Raw genomic sequence first — 24818 nt, 5'->3', positions numbered from 1 at the left:
ACTTCCTAAGAACTACAAAGAAACTAAAGATGCTTCGGAAAAGCCGAAATTTTTTATAGTAATGATAAAACCGATAAAATGGAAAGATCGTTATAAAATAAAATATACATAGATATAAAAAATCCGAACTAACTCCCTTCTACTCGATTCTCATGAGCTCAAGTAAGTCTTATATGCTTTACATCAAAAGAAGGAGGCGGCAGCTATTATATTGGAGGAGACAGCTTCAACCGAGGAGAAGACGACGGCTTGAACATCAAATTAAATAACTCCCTTCTCCGCGAATCTCATGAATTTAAGTAAGCTTCATAGGCTTCTACTGAAGGAGAGAAGGCGGCATTAACTTAACTGAGTCCCTTATATGCGATTCTCATAAATTCAAGTAATCATCTTAGGCTTCACTTCTAGAGGAAGAGGCGGCGTCCTTTATATTAGAGAAGGCAGCGACTATGACCTTGCGAAGTCCATTGAAAAAACTGATGCGTATTGTAAGCAAAACTTTGTCTTGTTATATTTAATATAAAAGTAACGACTATAACAATCGTATGTATGTATGTATGTGAGCTTGAATTCAAATATGTGAGTATGTTGAGCTGCCTTTCCAAACTAATTATCAATATCTCTGCTTTCCTGTACTTTCCGTGATAGGCTTATATAAAAGTTCGTCTCCCGTCTTCTGAAAGATGACGATTTAATAATCATGCGTCTAATCTCAACATAAGTATTTGTTCCGAATGATTGACTGACTGATTGATTGGTGATCAATGCACAGCCAAAATGGTTTTGGAAAATTCCACCCGCAAACGTGGAAAAAGCGTGACAAACGTTTGTACGAAACTTTTTTCGTTTAATTTTCAAAAATCGTTGTGAAAATTTAACTGATACCCGTTAGTATATTACATAATATTAATAATAAAAATAAAAATAATACCTTATGTACCATTAGTATACCTCAAAAAATGATAACATTTTTAAAGGGGTTATTGAGAAGCAAAAATGATCTGGACTTAATATTTTAGCCCAGAAAGCGGCGTGTGTGTTCGCTTCATGTTAAATTACTTTGGTATCACTAACTCAACCTCAAACAAAATTCCACGTATTGCCACATAGGAAAAATGAAACACACTCCTACACACACACACACACATACAGACACTGTGTGGGGCTGCCAAAAACGAAAAGAAGAAAACCATGTCCTTGTCCTTGTTCCTGTCCACAGCTGACAGCGACAGTTGCTCGGTTCTCAGTTTACGCTTGAGGCCGTATCATGTCAACGCTTTGAATGGCATTTAACTTGAGCTAACCTGGCGCTTAATGTTTTCCAGGGTATTTAAAAGGCTTAAGCTTTAATTAAAAGGTGAGGTGCAAGCGAATGAAAAGAAATACGCGCCACAGCTGTGCTCAGTCGGTAACTGAGAGCCGAGAAACCGAGGAACTGAGGAACTGAGGAACTGTTCGTTAGCATTTGATCTACGCGTTGACAGGCAGGGCCTGAGCCCGAGACGAGATCCTTTCAGTTGCGACGGCGACGTCATGTGAAAAAGTGCAGTTAGTAATCGGATACTTTTATTGCTGAAAGGATAAACCGCAAAATGCTTTTGTATGCAATGCCCATAATATAATACATTTTATAAGTTTGCGTTCTCGCTCTTTGTATACCCTGTATACCCACCCATTGAAACTGAGTAATAGTGGGTATAATGGTTTTTGTTTTCTCAGGAAACTATAAGCATAAGCGTTTTTATTTATATTTTCCGTTTCTTCGTAAAATGGTATATATTGATTTTGAAGTAGGCTTCTTTAAGGCATATCTCGAGGATTCTAAGAGCAACAGTTCTTAAAATTGGTATGTAGTTTCTCGAAAATTATACACATATGCAAAGTATTTGACTTTTATAATAACTTTTGCAGACTAAGTAAAAAATGGACATGAACCTCTAGTCTTGTGCTAGAATGTTGGCAAGAGGGTATCTACTAGTCGATCACCCTCTTGTCTACTCTAGCCCCTCTCTGTTATATATGGTCGCATAAGCAGCTTAAAGCCGACGCTGCAAACTTTACGACTGGCAACTGTTGTAACCATTTCGGCTGTTGGCAAGCGCGTCTTTTGTTTCAGACCAGAAGCTGGCGTTAGGGCCCAGCATGGAAGGTGGAGGGGGGAAGCCGCAAAAATGCCCCTCTCTCTCTGTGTGTGTGTGTGTGTGTGAAAAAGAATCATAATAATTGCATGGAATCGGAAAGGGAATTCGAACTGTGGCAACTGGGACATAAATAAAAATACTTGGCCATAAAATTGATGGATTCGCTGCGCGCATAAAACGTAAAGAGTAAGCGTTGGCCAAATCGAAAAAAACCAAAAAACCAAAAAACAAAAAAAAATTAAATCAAAATCACATATCTACACAAAAAGGTGCAGCAAAAGGCCGGAAGTGCAGCTCTACTGCTTCTTCTTCTTCGTCTTCGACGACGTTAACTCCTTCCGGGCTAAGCACATTAAAGCGTTAACTGTGCATTATTCAAATACGGGCCGCAATAAGCACATTAACGGGATTATGCATGGCCAATAAACGGTCAGAGTCGGCTTTAAAAAACGATATTACATATGCAAAGGACTAAAGATGAGAATATGAGAAAGTCCTTGCTCGCTAGCTTTGGCTCTGGCAGAAACAGATAGAAAAAGAGAGAGAGAGAGAGAGAGAGAGAGATAGCAGAGACTTCTCTAAAAGAACAACCCGTACAATGCGGGGTGGTTTGCTCAATTTAATTGTATGCCATAGAGTCTAGTAAAAGGAGTGTGGGGTGTAGATTATTTTGTAAAAAGGGTTACAGTTACATCCACACTCTTTTAATAGAGTCCTGTCAGTGCGAAATACTGCTGTGCCGCAAGGATCGTCACATTTTGCAAAAATCCTCGCCTTTGTTCGGTCTTGACGGCGATCTGATGTGCATGTTAAGTAGATGTGCGATAAATGGGATTTACGTATAGAGGGTTATTTCCTTCTCTTTTATCCCCTCTGCCGTTGGCCACGTTGTAATAAAATGTTTACAAATTTTTGCAAATGATTTTGCATTTGGCTATTGAAGTATTCGCAAAGGCTGTAAGTGATTTATTGTTGAATCAACGCTGGGAAATATTCAAAGATCTTGATGACTTTGTTAAGCCTGCCTAATAGATTGGGCCAGCGTGTTTCGAGAGAAGTTGTGAAAATGATATTCCCTGATAAGTTTATACAGCTTAAGGAAGAGGGCTAAGCATGCGGAAATGGGCTTTTATTTTGCTAGCTTTTTCGCGTTTTTGTTGCTTATAATTCACAAGTGGTTATAGCTTTGGACTATGAAGGGGACCTTGGGAGTCTCTAGAGTCGATAGCAAAGTCTGCTGATGCTAGAGATTGGAGTTGAGGTGATCTGTAAGAGTTAAGTTCGCCTGCTTATGCAGCTATACGAAGTCCAATTGAATAAACCCCAGCTACATATAGTCGGTTGTCTTATAAAAATAAACACGTACACGTTTGTTGTACTATTACTTTGTTTTTTTTTCGGAACCTTTGAAATAGTTAAACTTGCCTGAGCAATTCTCGGTACTACCAGATAAACTCTATACTGTTTAGTTCCGGAATAAAAATCTACTGACAGAATTTTCTGGATCGATGATTAAATAATGATATGAGCATACGGATATCTATCATATAATATAATTTGCAATAGATAAAGATTACTTTTATAATAAAATTAAAATTAAAATTAATCTTACTTTGTAAGATGGAATAAATGCCTGAATAAACTTAGTTTAAGTATAGCTATGAGGCTATAAGAACTGAACATCTTACAGAATTCAAAAGCATATGCCCAAAGATTAAGCCACAAATCGAAATAAGAAGTTAAGAAAAATATATTTTATTTCAAGAACAAAGAAGACGCATCCTAGAGTTTTTATAACCTCAGCCTCAAATGTCAGTTAATCTCTCGTAAGGTAACCTAACCCAGTGCCTCACATTTGAAGACATCGCACATTCCAACAATCGCTCATCAGAGAGAAAAGCGCATCTGAGAAAAGGCCACAGCGTATTTTTATGACTTGATGACCATCTTTTAATTGTCTGGGAAAATGCATTTTATCAACGCACCGAGATCAAGCGAACGCAACGCAACATAAATGATATCAGGGCCTCAAACGCCTTATATGTTGGGTGCGCCTAGGCAACCAGGAGGAAAGGAACAAAAAAATACGTTACAGATGTAACGCTTGGCTGACGAAGGCACCGGGAAACAACTACGCGGAGTTGGTCAAGTGCTGCGTGAAGTCGCTGAGACTTTTGATGTCGCCCCATTTTCGCGCCTGTGTTTCGTCTACACTAACTGCAGGGGTGTTATCACTTTGATGTGAAGCATGTGACGACTTGAGGGCGGCATTGAAAGCCGGGCTTGAACTGGCTTTAGAACGAACCGGGCAATGCCGGATAGCCCAATTTAGTATTCACAATTAAAAGTACCTTCAACCTGAGCCTTAATCAGACCCTCAACTTAATCACATTTTGAACAAAGTTGGCTTAACTGCATAGTTAAAAACAGTTCCAATAAATATTGCCAAATTCTCTTCTTATTTCAGAATTCCTTATATGAGAAATGTAAATATTTCGATCTTTAAAAACTATTTAGGCATCACAAAGTTAGTATACCATAAAAATAATTGTTGCATTGAAAATGATTGAAAGTGTGAAAATCTGGGTTTGAACTGTCAACTGGTTCAATTTAAGAGCCAGGTTGTACAAATTTGATAAAGATGAAAGTTTTGTTCAAAATCTTAGAAACAGGGTTCTAGCCGAGAACTGGTTCAATCTTAGCGCTAGGTTGTACAAATGATGCAAAAACTTTTATAAATAAAAGGCGCAGAGTTTGAACTGTGAACTGGTTCAACTTAAAATTTTGGTAAAGATGCAAGTTTTTTTTTATAAATTTCAGAAACAGGCTCGAACTGAGAACTATTTGAAACCAAATTATTTTACAGATGCGAGACACAGGGTTTGAACTGTGAAATGGTTCAACTTTTCAAGTTAGACCTTAACAATTTGGTAAAGATGCCACCAAAAATGATTTCCTTTTATGCTATGACTAATTGGGCTGCTATAGGTCTAAATTAAAATGATGTTTGTGAGTGTATTTAATAGTCGTCAACCCTCATTCGACTCATTTCCGCTGTTTTTTTTTTTCATTTCTCTTATGCTCATTGGGCAACGTGTGAACTGCGATGGCCGTAGGAAGTGTCTCTGGACTCGCTGCAATTTTGATTTGAGGCCCGCAGGCAAAACGGCTACAGGTGAGTGCTCCTCGACTTGGCCAGGGGTAACTTGTTAGCTTGCCAGGCTGGGCTGCTTGGTTGCGGGCCATCATCCCAGGCCGGGATGAGGGCGCGCTGCTAATTGGGCAACTGCTGGCAATTGGCGAATGCAAGCCGAACAGAATTGTTGCTGGCTGCAAAATGCCGCCAAATGCAATCAAAATATTTACTGCAGTCGCAGCCCAGTCGAGTGTAAGGATATGCAGTAAGAATGGGAAATCATAGAAAAAGGTGTGAAAGGACAATAAGCCCGCTGTGGGCAAAGAAGTCACAGTCAGACATGGGGGACAGCTGAGGAGATGCAAATGTGCCAAGGGAAAATGCGCTGGGAAATGCTTCAAAGAAAAGCCAGGTACTTGAGTTGGAAAAAGGGGTTTGTGCATTGTCCTTTTCGGGCAAGACAAAATATTTTCCAAGCATTTCGAGTGTCTTTTATTATTCTTCTACGGAGATTTATGCAGCGAAAATGTAAATGCGAAAAGTCGAAATTAAGTTGTAATCCTTGTAATTTTTGGCCGCCTCAAAGGGGTTGACAGCTGTCAGGAGAGAGAAAGTGAGAGAGAGAGAGAGAGGACAGTTGCGGCGCCTGCGCAGCGCCTCAGCTCACACCTTTTTGTTGGCAGGACATGTCCCATGTCCTGGCGCAGACAAAGCGACACATTTGTTTTGTAAATATTGCGTTCGTAATTAATGCACTCGCAATTTGAATATGTCGCTGCTCAGTCAAAAAAAATAGAATTTACATATCGATAGAAATTTTTTGCTGTTGATATCATTTTTCATTTTGCGTTGATAAATAGACATTTTTTTGTTGTTGTTGTTGGTGTTCTTCTGTTATTCAAATTTCCATCAAGATTAATGGCCTGGCAGTGGACAAAATTTGCATAGGGCCACGGCCAACTGTGCATTGGCCAGATGTTGACTGAGCCTTAATTAAGGGGCACGCGATCAGTTAGCCAAACTCGGTCTAAACAGATGCGCAGCCCAACCCCCCTCCCACTCAGACTCAGACTCACACATTCCGTATGCTAATTTTGTGGCCAGCCCACGCGACGCGACCGCACGCGATCAACAAAGGATCGTCAGGATCTGGCAGCTCCTGTGACTAAATTTAAGCGGCGGCTGCAGCTGTTTAACTGTAAATTAAAATGCATTTGACGCAACTGTGGCAGCCAGCTGTTCTAATGCCACGCACTTAGCACTTCAGAAAGGACATCCCCCACACACACTCACACACTCACACACACACACACACAGACACACACACGCCCGCGCTAGACGGGCTCATTGTCAGGATCTGTGTCGAGTTTTTGTGTTTTTCGTGGAAATTTCAGCATTTTCATGCTCGGCCGCACCGAAAATAGATTAGCTGCAGTGAAAGGATATTGAACCCAACTGGGCTAGACAAAAAAAATAAATGAAAGGGCAACAAGGATCGCGCCTAGCAGCAGCAGCAGTTAGGGCTCACTTAGCGGCTGCCTCGCAGGAGCAGTTGTTGAAAGGCGCGTGCCAAGCGGAAACTAGGACATTTGCAGGACTACCTTTAAATAGAACAAATGAATTCAGCAGCAAATTGACACGATCCAAAGGACATTGCATAAGACTGGACTATTTCGACGCGTACGCAGTTCTTTTATTCAAAGCACATTTGCTAAGCTATTTCTAATTGAATTTTTTTCAAATTACATTTTTAACGCTTTTTAAATTGTAATCAAATTGTTCAGAAATCAGAAAAGTTTGAGTTAATAATATTATCAACCTTTCTAGCTAGAAAATAAAAAGTTATAGAAATATAGGAAATATGATCTTGAAAATTATAAAAAAAAGAGAATCAAATACTCTTTAAGACATTGACTTTTTGCAAATATTTGAGAAGAGTTAAAAGTGAAGCTCGTAGTTTAGTTTGAAAATATCCTGTAAGATAGAATATTTGTTCATGTAAGATCCTACTATTCCTTTAATCTTTCCTACAGCAGCTATGATATAGTAGCCTGATGTTGATAGGCTTTTGCATATCTTTTGGGAGGACAGCGAAAGTTATAAATGCCGAATTTGATTAAAAATATTGATAAAGCTATTTTTCGCATACAAAAACGTACTTTTGAAGCGTTCTTTCCGATCGATAGATCCTGCCGTGTCCTACATAGGAACTGCCTGCAACGGAAAGACGGACCTTTAAGACTGAGAGACTAGTTTGCAGAAAACTAGACTGATAGACAAGTCTATATGAGCTCGGCTGTTGATCCTAATAAAGAATATATATACTTTATGGGCATCCTTCTGGCTCCTTTTTTGCGTTACACAATTCACGGGAAAATTGTAATACCCTCTAAAAGAGTATAAAAAGTTAGTTATTTTCTCTTATTGCTTATAACAGATTGAAGCAAAAAACTCGAAAAAAATAGAAGTAATATTATTATACTCTTGACAATGAGTTAGTATTAAAAATTCATATATAAAATATTTTCTTTGTTGTTGCTTTCTATATCTCAAACAATTGGCCAATAAAAATCATGAAATCAATGAATTTGATATATTAACAGCAAAGGCTCAGCTATTTGTTTTTTAAGTTGGATTTTCAGTAAACCGAATAACATTGAGAACTGCCTTGAGCGGCCAAGAAGTGTGCGCCGAATAGATGGTGAGAGGATATGCCCTTAATTAAATTCAGGTGCAAACTTTTGCAAGCTTTTACATTCATTACAACATAATAAGCTACCATTATTATGGCAAACTAATCCATATTCATTTTTTCAACCATAATTTACTCAAAGACTTTTCTCGCTGCCGTTGTTCGCATTTTCAAATAAGGCGCCAACATATTGCTTGTGCGTACAAAACGTAGTAGTCTGGCAGCGCTGTGCTGCTTGTCATGTGGCAACGCTATGGCAGCATGACGCCACATTTCGCCGCACCGCAACCACTTCGCCGCACATTTTACGCATAACCACCAATAGTTATCGCTCAGTACTGCTCAACTGATTTATCGAAATAGCTTACACAAGGAAATGTTATTTAAACCACAACTCTGTTATGTGGCAACTTATGCTGGTAAGTGCGTAGTCTAGGCCATCTGGCAAGGCCGCAAGCAACACTATTGTGAACCGCAGAGCGCAAGCAACACTAAAAAATTGCGAATTAATTTTTGGCAACAGCTTAGTTGAGTGCTGCTTATAAAAAATTACAGATAGTTAAACGTTCTAAGTGTAAAGTGTGTGCAATTAGTTGATCGCTGTTTGCGTTGTGCATCAGCATTGTGTGTGTGTGCCACAGACACAGCCGTATAATCGAAAGCCATTCAAAGAAACAGCAGTCGTCGCCGTCGCCGGACCCACACTCGTGCACATTTCGCAGTCGTCGGTCTGACCACGACACGCTATTTTAGGAATTAAGCATATAAACAATAAGCATGTCCCGCTCTGACTCAGCCTCCTGCACCAGCACCAGAGCCAGCAGCTCGGAGCCGCCGCTATGCAAACGCCTTAAATTGGATGAAGCCGGCGAGGATGGGGTTGCCGGTGGAGCAGCCGGGGTGCCAGAAGCATCATCGAGCAGCAGCACCACCACCACTAGCAGCGGCAGCCAGCAGCGGCGCAAGCTCGCTGCCAACAGTAGCAGCGGCAGCGGTGTCGGCGACAACGGCAGCAACAACAACTACGAAAATCACGACAAAGCAAACGACGTTGACATGTTGAATGTGACAGAGACAGCTATACCTACAGCTGCTCTTGCTGCAAACGAAACAGACGTGTGCGTATCGTCGTCTACTTCTGACACGGGCGCAGCGAATACGTCAAAGCAGCCAACTGCCGGTGGCGGGGACGTTAGTACATCGTCAGCAGTGAATAAGGAAAGTAGTAACAATTGTGCGTTGTCCTCGTCCGCGACAGAAACAAATTCACTGGATACGGCAACAATTGCGCGCACTGTCAGCTCAACAAACTCCAACGTTAGTTCCACCAACAGCAATAACCAGCACAGCAGCACCAGCAACAACAACAATAACAGTAATAACAGTGCAGTTATGGCTGCCAACAGCAACAGCGCTGCCGGAGCTTCAGCTGCCGCCGCCGCCGCTGGAGACATTGATGAGTCGCTTTATTCGCGCCAACTTTATGTGCTGGGACACGATGCGATGCGTCGCATGGCCAATTCGGACATTTTGCTGTCCGGTTTGGGCGGTCTTGGCCTCGAGATAGCCAAGAATGTCATTCTGGGCGGCGTTAAATCGATTACCCTGCATGACACAGCAACTTGTACGGTAAGTGCGGCCGTTTGCTTTTTGGCTAAAAATCAATAATTGACTTTGTGTCGAATTATAATTGCCGCGCGCGCGAAACAAAAATGAAAAAATGCAGCGGAACACGCAATCCGACCTGATTAGTGAGAAGAAAAAAAAGTCACACATGATTCATGATTCTGCAAAAAACAACAACAAAAAGAATTGGCGAACTCGCTAATTTTCATAGAGAGCAGCGCGTCGTTCTTTTTGTAGGTTATGTTTGCGCTTTGCCTAGTTTTCAACGCACTAGTTGGGCAAAAAAAAAAAAAAAAACGCTTAAGAAAAAAGAAATTGCTTAAACTTTTTTCATTCGTTTTTTTCTTCGGCGCTTTTTGCTATTCCCGCTCGCTTTTTGGTTCTCGCTATAAAGTGTGCGAGCGAGACGACTAGCGTGTGCGCTGACTGTAATTGTTTTTGCACTGCGCTTTGTGTGCACATTCGCTATTGTTTTACTTTGTGAGCAAGCAATCAGCAATGCACATCGGAGTTATTCGAATGTATTTAAGCAACATTAATCACATGCCGTGTAATTAAATATTACATTTCTTTTAGCTTTTATCTAAGTCTATTTTCCAATCGACTCGCGCATTAACAGCTATTTATGCGCTTGCAGAGCGTTGCCACATTGCACACAAATTAACAACTGTTATGCATATATCGCAATAAGAGCTTTCGTATAAACAGGTCACGACAATAGCGTCGTCGACCGTTCGTTGCTCCCCACACTCCCCTTTTGCGCCCTGCATCCCCTGTCAAAGAGTCAGCGACTTCAGTTGAATTTCACAATATTTTTTGCGTTCGCTGAACTTTTCCCATTTTGCTAATCTTCTTTATTCGTTGTCTTCTTCTACTACCTCCTGCAGCTCAACGACTTGGCTTCGCAATTCTATCTGACCAAGTCGGACATTGGCAAGAACCGTGCCGATGCCTCATGCGCCCAGCTGGCGGAGCTGAACAGCTATGTGCGCACCCACTCATACACTGGCGCTCTGACGGATGAGTTTCTCAGCCAGTTCCGTGTCATCGTCCTGACCAATTCGGATGCCGCCGAGCAGCAGCGCATCGGCCAGTTTGCCCATGCGAACAATATTGCTCTCATTATTGCCGAGACGCGCGGCCTGTTTGCCAAGGTGTTCTGTGACTTTGGCGACAAGTTCACCATTTACGATCAGGATGGCGCCCAGCCGGTGTCCACCATGATAGCCAGCATTACACACGATGCACAGGGCGTGGTTACCTGCCTGGATGAGACGCGTCATGGCTTCAACGATGGCGACTATGTCACCTTCTCAGAGGTGCAGGGCATGCACCAGCTGAACGGCTGCCAGCCCATCAAGATCAATGTGCTGGGTCCGTATACCTTTAGCATTGGTGACACCAGCAAATATGATGAATATAAGTCTGGCGGCGTGGCCACACAGGTGAAGATGCCCAAGACCATCAGCTTCAAGTCTCTGGCCGAGGCCGAGCAGGAGCCCGAGTTCTTGATCTCTGATTTTGCCAAGCTGGATGCGCCCGCCACACTGCATGTGGCCTTCAAAGCTCTGGACTGCTATTTGCAAAATAATCACGCCTTGCCTCGTCCCTGGAACAACGAGGATGCCGATAAGTTTTTGCAGCTGTGCAAGGGAATCAAGAGCGATATCGACGATCAGCTAGTGCTGCAGTTTGCCAAGATCTGTGCGGGCAACACCTGCCCGTTGGACGCCGCCATTGGTGGCATTGTTGCTCAGGAGGTGCTCAAAGCGTGCAGCGGTAAATTTACGCCCATCTTTCAGTGGTTCTACTATGATGCACTCGAGTGTCTGCCGGCCGAGGGTGTTACCGAGGAGGATGCACAGCCACTGGGCACACGCTATGATGCACAGATTGCCATATTTGGACGCAAGTTCCAGGAGCAGTTGGCCGATGCCAAATGGTTTATTGTCGGCGCTGGCGCCATTGGCTGTGAGCTGCTCAAGAACTTTGGCATGCTCGGACTGGGCGTTGGCAATGGCCAGATCTTTGTTACCGACATGGATCTCATTGAGAAATCAAATCTGAATCGTCAGTTTCTGTTCCGTCCGCACGATGTGCAGAAGCCGAAGGCGTTGACAGCTGCCGATGCCATCAAGCGCATGAATCCCGATGTCAAGGTGACGGCATATGAGCTGCGCGTCGGCGCCGAAACGGAGAAGGTATTCTCCGAGGACTTCTTTGGCAAGCTGCATGGTGTGGCCAATGCGTTGGACAATGTCGATGCACGCATCTATATGGATCGCAAATGCATCTTCAATCGCATACCGCTCGTCGAGACCGGCACCCTGGGCACCATGGGCAATGTGCAGGTGATTGTGCCATTTGCCACCGAATCGTACAGTTCGTCACAGGATCCGCCAGAGAAGAGCATACCCATTTGTACGCTTAAGAACTTTCCCAATGCCATTGAACATACCCTGCAATGGGCACGCGACTGCTTCGAGGGCGTCTTCAAGCAAATCGCCGAGAATGCTGCACAATACATCTCCGATCCGCAGTTCACCGAGCGCATCCTAAAGCTGCCTGGCATACAGCCACTGGAGATACTTGAGTCCATTAAGGTGAGTTGTAGACATCGGTTCTTTAACATTAACAATGAAAACCTGATTTAGCTAGTTATATGCTCAGATCTATGTGCTAAAAACTATTTTCCTATTTGATAAAACATAGGCATGTTCCCAAAGCTGTTTAATTTCTTATAAAAGAAATCGATATGTATCACGGTTTGCAGGCAAGATCGGAAATCGATTAAGATTTGTTTGACTACCAAAAGAATTTTATATGTATATTTGATATATTCTTTAATATTAAATATTTTAGATGCTCTAATGGTCCTTAAGTTATCCGCTTTCAGTAATATATTTTTAAATTATTTAAATAAATATCGAATACTATCTTAAGTTCTATCTAGAAGTCACCCATAAATTGTTGGATATGCATCTATTGCTTTCTGACAATTTCGAAACCGTCAGCTCTACATACTAAAAACTGATCGATACAAATTTAACTTTTCTTAAACACTAAAAAATAAAGAACTCTCAAATAATTTGGGTTTGAAGAACCCCCATTCTATAACGTTAAGCATTATGCACACTCATTTGCTTAAATTGGTCCCCTCTCTTTTTTAGAAAGCCCTGATCGATGACAAACCGAAAAGCTTTGCCCACTGCGTGGAATGGGCGCGTCTTCACTGGGAGGATCAGTATGCCAATCAAATCAAACAGCTGCTCTTCAATTTCCCACCCGAGCAGGTCACATCGAGCGGTCAGCCCTTCTGGTCTGGGCCCAAGCGCTGTCCCGAACCGCTTGTTTTCGATGTGAATGAACCGATGCATTTGGACTATATCTATGCGGCGGCCAATTTGCGTGCCGAGGTCTATGGCATACCCCAAGTGCGTGATCGCCAGAAAATTGCCGAGCTGGTGCAGCAGGTTAAGGTAAGGATTGGGGATAACAGCAAATCTATATAGGATTCAATCTCATGTACACAATTTTCTGTCTTAGGTGCCCGAATTTAAGCCACGTTCTGGCGTTAAGATTGAGACAAACGAGGCAGCCGCCGCTGCGGCAGCCAATAACTTTGATGATGGCGAGGTGGATCAGGATCGTGTGGACAAGATCATAACAGAGCTGCTGAAAAATGCGGATAAGAGCTCGAAGATAACGCCGCTGGAGTTCGAAAAGGATGATGATAACAATCTGCACATGGACTTTATTGTGGCCTGCTCCAATTTGCGTGCGACCAACTATAAAATCCCACCGGCCGATCGTCACAAGTCCAAGCTAATTGCTGGCAAGATTATACCGGCCATAGCCACCACTACCTCGGTGCTGTCCGGCCTGGCTGTGCTGGAGGTGATCAAACTGATTGCCGGTCATCGTGATTTGCCCAAGTTTAAGAATGCGTTTGCCAATTTGGCGCTGCCATTCCTGGCCTTCTCGGAGCCGCTGCCGGCGGCCAAGAACAAATACTACGACAAGGAATGGACACTGTGGGATCGTTTCGAGGTCACCGGCGAGATGTCGCTGCAGGAGTTCCTTAACTATTTCGACGATAGGGAGAAATTGAAGATCACAATGCTGTCGCAGGGCGTCTCAATGCTCTATTCATTCTTCATGCCCAAGGCCAAGTGCTCGGAGCGCCTGCCCCTGCCCATGTCCGAGGTGGTGCGACGTGTGTCCAAGCGGCGCATTGAGCCCTACGAGCGCTCCCTGGTGTTTGAGATATGCTGCAACGATGTCGATGGCGAGGATGTGGAGGTGCCCTATGTGCGTTACACGCTGCCCTAAGTCCCGGTGCAGCCGATATGCCACGCCCCCTAATCTTAATTGTAACAGTTAAATTATTATTTAAACAAAAGAGAAAATAACATTTTTTTTGGTCGTCGCGTTTGGAGTTGTGCGCCTGAAAGTTTACAGTGTGGAGCAGGTTTGCATTTTAAACAAAAAAAAAAAACAAAAACAAAACAAAACAAAATAGGAAAAACCAGAAAATGGCTAAAAACAACACACTCTCACCCACATCTCCCGCGCGCGCGCACACACACACACACACACACACAACCCACACACACGAACACAACTAATCGATATAGAAATTATATATTATATATGTATGTGTAATCCTATAAGGAAATGGCAAATATTGAATTCGCGTTACACGAAAATACAAAGACTCGACTTAAAAACTAAAAAAAAAAAAAAAATTTACAAAAGAGAAAAAACGAAACAATTAAAAATCAAATTTTGTGTCTGCTCATCATAGGTTAAAAATCGTTTAAATATGGAGCGCATTTCGTTTTTATTTTATTTGAAATTTGATATAAACTAAAAACAAAAAATTAAATTGTATTAAAGGCGAAGCAACTGAATAAAGCTGTATATTTCATATGCTAATCGAGTCTGGGTTAATTTCCCTCGCCTTAACTTCTTTTTTTTTTTTGCCATTTTGAAAACTAATTTCGTTTGGAACATCTTTTGCATAAAACCGCACACACAACCGCGCGACCACCCTTCTCCCGCCGCCGCCCCCCCCCCCCCCCCCCCCCCCCTCCCACCCAAGGAGCTTAAGCCAAATTGCTGCAAGCCCATCCATCTGCAGATGCAGCCCATCTCGCCCATCTTAACCCCGCTGCCATTATGTTTGTTGCACTCGCAGTCAGTTAGTAAAAAGTTACGTGACACAATTAAATATTTTATGCCCCAAGACGTTTATGCCGTGTCGGTGGCAGCGGCTGCCACTAAAGTGCAATTGGCAAGTGCCGCCCCCAGCACGCCTTGCCCCAGACCTAGCCGCCCCCTCGAAAGTTGTGTGTTATAATTAAATATTACACGCAATGCAACTGAAGTATAGCAAAGTTATGCAGCTTCTTTCTGCACTGCGGCCGGGCAAAGTTTTCCCTCAAATTATGCAGTTAATGAAACAAACTCCTGAGTGAAATACATATCGCGTGGGCATCACGTCGACCTGAAACTGGATACGCAACGCAGCAGCTGCTTATTTCACATGTACGTCATTTAATAGAAATAATATATAAAAACCCCGCCCATCATTTTTCACTTTAGCTAAAAGTTTCTTTATTTCAGGTAATTTGGCTGGAAGCTAACTTATCAAATTGACGGCGGCGCATAAGGTCCTTGCAATCCGTGTATTTCGTGTGATACGTGTAGAGCGAAGCAGCTATCAAAATCCTTGCAGGCAACATCCATTTGATTAAAGTAACAACATTTTGGGTGTATTTAGATTAACTGCGAAAGGGATTTCCAGCCACAAAGCCAACAGAAATCAAAAGGAATTAAATTGAATCTATGAGAAAACATCGCATACTCCGGTAAGATTTATAAAATAGTTGTCATTAAACTACATATAATTATTATATTATATTACAAAACAATCTTCAATAGCACTAAGGTACTATTCGACTAAGAAGAGGAATTTGAACTGGTAACCTTCTTGTTACTAGTTCAACTTGGACAACTTATGGACCACGACTTGCTTTTTATTATTGAAAACTTCTAAAAACCTCATAAAAGCCATCTGGAATAGCTCTCTATTAAACCTATAGATTAAATCTAAAAAAAAAAGCCCAACTATTTATGATAAGATTATTATAATGTGAAATAATCATATTATAGTATGTTTTATCATTTGTATCTAAAATACAATTATTCGTGATAATTAATTATAATATGATTATATCTGTCTATGATAAATAGAATACTCTCAAATTTGAGCTCTATTTGAATTTATGATAACTTAAGGAATTTTAGAATGGGTATTAAGGATTAAATACTTGATAAAAATTTGAAAAAGTTTATAAACTCAATATTATTATCCATATTTTATTACACATACCGAAGAGTTGGGTTTTTTGTTTTCAGGCATAATCGATAAACATATAGAATGCTAGCTGTCCATATAAAGCTCTTCTTGAGCTTATGATAACCTAAGGAACTTTTGAATTGGAATTTTGTAAGGATTAAATATACTAGTTTGAAAATTCTATAAACATAAAAATCACTCTTATTATGCACATTTTAAGCCGCATAAATAGTTAGATAATTTTTTATTATAATATAGTACAAGCTCTTCGTGACCAGCTCTATTCGAGTTTGTAATAATCCAAGCACTTTTTTATTTTTCAACTTTGTGCTTGGAATTTCTTAAATATTAAATGCTAGATTGAAATATAGCTCTGGGTTTTTATGCGACTACAGGACTAAAAGCCCATAAAGTGCGCTGCGTAAGATTTATTAGGTGCGGAAATCGATATAATCCACTTGTGAAAAATGGGTGTATTTCTCTGTAATATATTTCATATTATATTCACAGACATTTCATATGATTGTTCTCCAATAATTTATGCGAAAAACTTTCCATTCTCACGTATTTTAGCTCTTTGTGTCTTGGTCAATCCCATGCTCAATTCTGCGTAATATTACGAACCGGCAAAAGGCGTAATCTCGGAGCTTTGATGCATATCGCTCGGGGTTGTGCGTCAGCTTTTGTGATTTCGGGTTGAGTCATTGGAACTTGGCACAGTGTGTTGACGGGAAAGCACCCAAGCATGGCTTTCGAAAATTCGAAATTTCGCACAGAAAAGTTAACGGCAACGAAATCAGCTTATTGTACAAGCGACCGGCTGTCAGAACTGAGTGCGAATTATAATATTAACTGGAATTTCGCAGATAAGCTTACGTTGGAATTTGTGGAACATAATCGAATGGGTTATTTCTGATGCGTAAAGCGCATTTTTTAATAACACAAATTGGCATCAAATATGTATTATCTTATTAATTACGCCATTAACAATTATATTTAATGCGATGATACATTTAAAAGAGCATTTCAAATTCCCCATTATATGACTAAATACGTGTCTTTTGTGTGTTCCGCTTCTTTGTTGTTGTTGTTGTTGTTGTTGTTGTTGTTGTTATTGTTGTTTCATGACATTTTTTACGTATATCCGGTGACGTTGCAAACCTGTTAGCTAAAATCAAAAGAAAAAACTCGAGTTCTGCATTCGGGTCTATGCGAACTGCAGACACCCTGTACTCAGCGCCGAGCTACGTTTAAATTTCAAAAATTTCTCTCGCTCTTATAGGTTCTAAGATCCTTGCAAATGTACAGATGGACATGGCTAGATCGACTCGGCTTTTGATACTGACCAAGAATATATATATACTTTATAGGGTCAGAGGTGTTAAAAGCATTTGCCAAAAGCCATATACCCTTTTAAGGCATGGTTTTCATGGTTACAGGGTATAAAGAGTACAAAATAAATGTTAAATAAAAGTAACTTTTTTTCTGGTCGTTATGTTGGCAATTTGAATATTTTTCATATCTCACATTTGTTTTGTTGTTTAATTAATTAAATTCAATAAATTTTCACTCGCTTGTGACACTTTTGGTGATAATGAGGCGAAGCGGCAAAAACGCCAACATCGATCGAATCTGATTAATGGAACATTCTCCATTTAAATCGTCAAGGTGGACGCCAACCAGCTGATGGACACGGACACGGACATGGACATGGACACGGACCCGGGTGCATTGCACGGCGCTCGATTGGTCCAAGGGGAACTTGCAGCAATTGCAATTGTTATGACAACGAATTTGTTGTTGCTTTATTCAGTTTTTGTTGTTTCTGTAAATATTAATTGCACAGATAGCCAATTGGGGGCCATGTGAAGGCCGCTGCTTACAATTAGGCCGGCATTTCCTGTCTCCACATAAAATAAAACTTTTACATGCAGCTTGTTTCGATGAGACATTTGAATAATATTCAAGTCCGACATCCGCTGCCAAATTCATGCCAACAGCATGTTCAAATGTGGGAGTAGACACTAAATGGTTTTTTTTTTACAAGTATTTTATTCACCTGTTAAGTGATCCACCTGTAAAAGCTGGACGTATCTGTGCAGTGCAGCTAAACTCATAATTCGAATATATTATTTAATAAATTATTTCTGTAAAACGTTTAAAAGGTTTTTAAAGCAGTTTTATTGCTATGAGATTATATTTCTTATGGAAATATAAATTCTGAAATTAATATAAACTCATGATTTAAAGCTCTTTTTGTTAAATTACTTTCTCTGCAGAAGAATATTTCTTAGCTAAAGTCGATTTATGTCTATAAAGAAGTTTAAATATGTTTCATAATTGTTGACAAATTAAGATAAAAATTGATATTTAACCAGACAACAGCAATCGAGTAGAAGGCTCCTGGAATAGCTGAACCAAAATATTTTGGTGGGCTATAATTTATTTGTTTATTATATTAAAATATTGAATAAGCTGGCTCTTTAAAAATAAAAATAAAAATAAAAGGTCGCCAAAGCCAGCATTAAATATTAAATATATTTTTTATATAAATTATTTTATTAGCATTCTTATTCATAGACGAAGCTCAAGCAAGCTAAATTTAAATTGATTATTATATTTTAATATATTATATTAATTATCATTATAATATAATATTATAATTTTTATAATAAATATAAAACAACATTATTCTCGTGCCGTCTGGACTTACATAAGTATTTTTTAAATAAAATATTAAAATATTACTAAATAATATTATTAAATAATATTACAAAAATATCTAATGAAAATTATGAAAGTTGGAATCTTAAGCAGATTTTGAGTAATAATTTAAAATTGATATAGGAATAATATTGATAAAGGTATAAAACTAAAAATTTCTTATAAATGTAGTTTAAGTAAATGTCCGACTTACAGAGTTTATCATCTTAGTTTCGCACAGGGTATTTTGAGGTCCATCAACTAGCAATTGAGAGCACACATATTGGACAATTAATGGCAGTTAGCACAAATTTCGAAATAGTTTTTGATTTCCTGCCTCGTTTTGGACACCGTGTCGTCTGTGGAAGTGGAACGTGTTCGATTTTGCGCACCTCTAAAAATATGAATATAGATATATATACATATATATACTTATGCATATATGGCGACATGTAAATCGCATGTACACGCGGCCAGAGTCCATTTACGAAAGAGATCGTATGTAAATATTTAAATTGAGTCATTAAAAAAAAAACTCATTGCACAATGGAAAGCGGCGACAGGAACAACAGCTTATTAGACATTATCCATATCGGCCAGACGGCGACGTCCGTGCGTCGCCTCGCTCGGATCTATATAGTATAGTGCATAAGCGATCTCTACTTGGCACACGCTGCGGACCATAATTGATTTATGTCACGAACTTGCCACAGACGTTCAAAGCTACAAGATATAATGTATTTATCAACTGCAATTAATGTGAGAACGCAATATACATATAAAAAATAAATAAATATGCTTATATAAAGGAAAAACAACGTACAGATAATGCCCACTGAGTCATTGACATCGGCGTATGCTAACCTTAGCCCCCGACCAAATGCATCTCTTTTCTTCATATGCGCACTATCAATGCGTATGAAAACAAGAAAGAATATGACATATGCTCGGCACACCGAAGCCCAAATATCCTTAGGGTACTTTAAAAACAGAAAACTTATCCATAAAAATACTCATTTGGGAATGTTGAGTATTTCCTATAAAGCTCTATGATATAAGTAGTAAGCCTTAAAGCCTTAAGAGTCTTAAATGTCAAGTTTTTTTTAGATATATCGAAAGGCAAATACTTCTCCGATTATTCCTATAGCAGCTATACGATATGACGATTCAATCCGGCCGATTTCAACCTGCAGCAGAGGAACATGGCTATAAGGAACAAGAATAAATATAGCCATGATATAGACTATATATACTTTATGTTGCATGCCAAAATCATAATACCCTCGACAAGCGTATGAAAATGCAATAAATATAACATTATTATAAGGCACATAAATCTTATATGAAGCGGATGTGATGACATCCGCATATGCGTCTATACTGGCCCGATACCGAGAACCACTTTATCGATAAGTCAAGGCGTTTGATCTTGACCATGGCGGCGCTACGTCAACTAAAACTATGATCAATTACGGTTCTATTGATCGGAAGTTACGCCATGACGTACCTACGCACCTATCTAGAGGTATTGAGTGAATATTGTTGCTATTGATAACGTATTAGACTTATATTTATTTGGAAATTCTTATAATCATATTGGGTCTTTTTTGGGTCACAACGTGCATTGCTCAAACGACCACGCCCCTTGCACAGTGGGCCAGTGGAGTACTGAAAATTCAATTGACGATTGATCCCAAAAGACCTCAAGACTGACTCGTAATTTGAGCGATGAGATATATGTATCTATATATGTATATATATATATGGGAATATGTATAGTCGTTTCTGTGTTGTCTGGGGTCTAGGTCTACGATTATACGTACACACATGGTACACACATTGATTAAATGACAATAAATTACATTTAAATGAATATGGATCACAATTATCGACAGTATCACTCATCATCCACATAAGCACCGGGACTAGAGGAAATTTTTCATTTTTTTAAGTATTACCCATAAAAAATTTAAGAAATTTTGATCTCTTGATAACCAAAATAAATATAAATAAAAATAAATAGATAGTAAATATATTAAGAAATTTAATTTTAACTTTCTTAGCTATTTTCTAAACATTTATCAGTCTTCAAGTCTTCATCTCACAAGACTCTTCCGATCACTTCATTCTATAACTTAATTAAGAGCTAAATGATTTGATTTCATGCTCTTAAACTGACGTGTGCCACACGATCGCTCTTGAGGCAAGCTGCAGTTGCAACAAGGCAGTGACAAATATGTAAACAATGCGTGCGTGTCTTAGTTGAGTCAACTGCAGCTCTGCAACACTCGCAATTCGCACACGACAACACTCTCTTCCGAAGAAGCAATGGTCGTAAAACAGAAATGGCGAAGAGGCCTAAAAAAACATCGCCATAGACGAAGCGAACAGTAAAAACTGCACTCGCTTTAGGCCGCGCAGTCGTTGTGCAGTTATTGCTATGCCTCGAGCTCTTAGCAGCTGCGATCGCTGTACGCTCACGCGTCAGGCTCTCTCGCCACTTAACTAAATCAACAGTCAGACAAACCAAAACGGTTTTGTGTCGCGCTCATATACGCTGTCGCACTCAGTATCGGGCCGGCAGCCAAAGCCAGCACAAGGCGCACAAAAGGCGGTCTGATGAGATTTTCTGTGTTGTTTTATACGATAAAAAGAAGGATTATTTGAATATATGTATATAAAAAGCGAGCAAAACCGAAACGAGTAAAACGAAATAAAGAAGACGCATTGCCAGGCGAGCGAGTCGCGTGAGCTGTTTTTGTTTTTGTTTCTGTTACTGCGCCTTCTTTTGTAAAAAGGCGCGCACAAAAGCAAACAACAACAAGGCATTGCAGGCGTCTTGTCGGTGTGCGTGCGTGCGTGTGCGTGTGTGAGCGCGTGGGATTACAGCAACAAATGCAGCAGCAGCGCAGCAGCAGCAGCAGCGCAGCAGCAGCAGCAGCAGCAGCGCAGCAACAGCTCCTTTGTGTACGCATCGCGTGCTAGTTAATTGTGTCGTTGCATCTACAAAAACAAACAAAAGCAATAGCCCAACAGCCAAACAACAACATCAGCTAATGTGTGTTTAATAGTGTCGGTGTCGTGTCTTTTAGTTTCGAAATTTAAATTTAATTTATTACGAAAACGTCTGCGCTAACCCCCTCTGCTACATTTTGTATGCGTCATATGTGAAGAAAAAAAGGGCAAAGCCATAGCCCAAGAGCGAAGCAGTTGCCACAACAAAAACAAAAAAGAAAAGAAAAATAAGAACTACACCCCCGCAGTGTTGCTGCTTCCGCTGCTGCTGCCGGCTGTTTGGCACTGCGCATGTGTGTGGTAACGGCAACCACAGCAACAATAACAACAACACCAACAACAACAACAACAACAGCACGAAGCAGCATTCAAAATAAAAGTGAAATGTTCAAGCCGTAACGGTAAATTCTAATTTGTTTTTGTTGGCAGAAGAATTAATAAAGCTTCAAAGCTGACTGCAGCGTAGCATCTGCAGCAGCGTCAGCCAAAAGTGGAGTAGCAGCACTTAAGTGTAACGAAAAAAAGTGCGAGTGTTTTTTAAGTGTTGCCGACTTAAAGTTATTACATACAAAAGCACATGCAAACACTGTTCAAGTGTTGCCGACTTAAAGTTACAAATACATATAAATTTGCATATGCATGCATATATGTAAGTGAATTTGTTGGCATTGCACTGCACAACCTGCCAGTGTTTCCATGTTGGCATACAGGAGCAGAAAAATGTGTTACACATATGGATTCTTGTTTGCCCTGCCCCTGGTGGCCGCGCTTCTCTGTTTGGCGTCGCCAACTTCTGCATCAGCCAATAAGCATCAGCTGCAGATGCATCACAGCCACAACCAACAACATAACAACAACAATAATAATAATAATAATCACCATCATCAGTATGGCGAGCCAGGGGAGCAGCAGCAACTATTGGGAATGCCTGGCAAAGCGAAAAGCGCAGTCTCTGAGGATTTGATGGTAAGTTCTATCAGATTTTATATATCATTTACTAAACGATTGTCGATCGTATACATCATTTGAATTGCATTGATAGAACATTTTCCTGAATAGCGATAACTAATCACCATGTGTCTATAATAACTTACACAGCACGCCCTGTTGTTATAATTAGTTGAAATATCCTAATCATTGCATCTGCCAGCACACCCTGTGTTTTTGATTCTTCATTTTTGCATCTGCCCAGCACACCCTGTAACCATGCTTTGAAACATATTGTCTGCTTGAATGCTAAAAATATATTTACATTTTTTTTTGTAAAACAGGAAGAGACGCATAAACAAGCCGAAATATTTTTTCTAAACACAAATAGTTTAACGCTTGAAAAATGGAGAATACTAAAATATTCAAAATCTTCTTGAACTCTCTTGTTCTCAATGAAAACGAAACTAACAGAACAATTTATTGTTCTGAAGAACACTCGAAATTGGGCTAATGACTTAAACACTGATCAGACAGTTATCAGTAAGGCCAGCCAAAGATTTATAGAAACAAGTCATTCATGATGACTGCAATACAATAAAACTCAAGTTATCTTATCGGCTGTACGTATCTAAAAAGGCACTGACTTTCCGTCTAAGATACCACTGTAAAACTTATGTTAAGTGTGTCATTTTTTTTTGTATGCATTATTGAGACGCAGCGGGGAACATTGTTTTTGAACTTCAAACAAATGTTGATGTTTATCAGATTTTCATTATTTTTGACACTCGAGCAGTTCTTAAACTTTGATTTATTATTTTCCAATCAAGTAGTAGGATTTAGCATAAAGTGTGTGCACACAAGATTCTATTATAAATCTTTCTTGGCGCCCGAGCAGGGATCGCAATATGTAACCTCGCCTGAGTTAGGTTTTATGGACGCTATTCGAATTAACACAATTAATATAATTTAATTCAATATATTAGCATCAATATTTACTTTATTTTATGTCCAATTCCTGTTGTTTAAATTCCCAACCTAAAATAATCTTTGTTGGCGGGGGATCAAAAACATTTCTCATGAGTAATCGTAATTAACCTTATATTGTAATTAACCTTATATTATTGCAGTGTATTTACCTGTAATTCAATACTATTACATTAGCTGAGGTACCTTTTGTTTTTAAGTCCTTAAGTCCTACCACCCTTATGATTCATTGAAGGCAGCTCTTTTTTTCTCCACCCGAAATGCGACACCTGCCCGTTGCACATCCGCCAATCTAATTCTTTGAATTCATTAGAAAACTACCGAGTGACAGAGCAACCGAAAACAACTCGGGAAAACCGCACACAATGAATGGCAAACAAACACAAACACAAAGACAACAGACAACAAACAGTTGCAACAACAACAACAACAACAATAAAGGGGACTTCAATGTCTGCGAATGACATTTTCTTCGCTGTACTTTTGCCAATTAGAATTTGGAAAAGTTGAAAGCAAATTGCAACAGTTGCGCGACAGTGTCAGCAACTTTATAAACAACTCAGTGGCAAGCACAGCAACAACAACAACGACAACTCAAGCGTGCATGTGTGTGCGTGTGCGTGAGTGTGAGTGTGAGTGTGAGTGTGAGTGTGAGTGTGTGTGTGTAGATAACTGAACTTTATTTCACTTCACTTTCTATGTACATTTTCCGGGCAACTTCCGTTTGGGCATGCAACCGCAATCGCCTTTGCCCCCTTGTTGCATTCTACTGTTGCTGCTTTAACTCCGCCACCTCCAGCCCCCTCCCCTTTCTTCCTTCTACTTCTTGCTGCACCCGCTCCCCTATCATTTTGTCTTGGTCTTCGACTTCGACTTCCACTTCGCCGTTGCGTCGTTTATTTGATTACGCGCCACTCATAAGCGCGAGTGCGTGAGTGTATGTGAATACACTCATTGCCATGTGAGTGTATGTCAGCGTCTGCTGCTATGTGAGTGTGTGTGTGTGTGAGTGCGTTTGTTGAACCGGGAGCTGCGGCAGCGCCTAGCTGGCGACACAGCTACAGCCAGACGACGTTGTCGTCGTAGCTGCCGCTGCCACCGCGTCCGTTCGTCATGTGGCACATATCTACTTTGCTATGTACACGCACACACTCACACACACACACACACACACACACACACACACATGCGTACATTAAGCGAGGGCGGTTCCATTAATAAGCATAA

General features: G+C 40.3%; 2 protein-coding genes and 1 long non-coding RNA gene across 3 annotated transcripts in view; all 3 read left to right on the top strand.

The window, feature by feature from the left end:
- Positions 1–8436: 8436 nt before the first annotated feature.
- LOC115758167 (ubiquitin-like modifier-activating enzyme 1) lies at positions 8437–14548 on the top strand. Its single transcript, XM_030698708.1, has 4 exons — positions 8437–9598; positions 10483–12198; positions 12766–13074; positions 13142–14548. Exons 1-4 carry the CDS (start codon positions 8747–8749, stop codon positions 13925–13927), a joined length of 3663 nt encoding a protein of 1220 aa, XP_030554568.1. The 5' UTR covers positions 8437–8746; the 3' UTR covers positions 13928–14548.
- A 171-nt stretch (positions 14549–14719) lies between these two features.
- LOC115758243 lies at positions 14720–15747 on the top strand. The gene is made up of 3 exons (XR_004017415.1): positions 14720–15145; positions 15224–15468; positions 15542–15747. It is a non-coding gene; the product is annotated as an uncharacterized LOC115758243 (long non-coding RNA).
- Positions 15748–22602: 6855 nt separating this feature from the next.
- Positions 22603–24818, top strand: part of LOC115758261 (matrix metalloproteinase-2) — a 103379-nt gene continuing 101163 nt past the window's right edge. Inside the window, exon 1 of the mRNA XM_030698818.1 lies at positions 22603–22643. Coding sequence (XP_030554678.1) covers positions 22641–22643 — 3 coding nt within the window. The 5' untranslated portion in view covers positions 22603–22640. The remainder of the gene's footprint in view (positions 22644–24818) is intronic.

Source organism: Drosophila novamexicana, unplaced genomic scaffold (genome assembly GCF_003285875.2).
Source record: "Drosophila novamexicana strain 15010-1031.04,08,12 unplaced genomic scaffold, DnovRS2.1 tig00000137-arrow-arrow-pilon, whole genome shotgun sequence".
NCBI lineage: Eukaryota > Metazoa > Arthropoda > Insecta > Diptera > Drosophilidae > Drosophila > Drosophila novamexicana.
The sequence above is the reverse complement of the archived record's forward strand: the minus strand, read 5'-3'. Positions and strand labels throughout refer to the sequence as shown.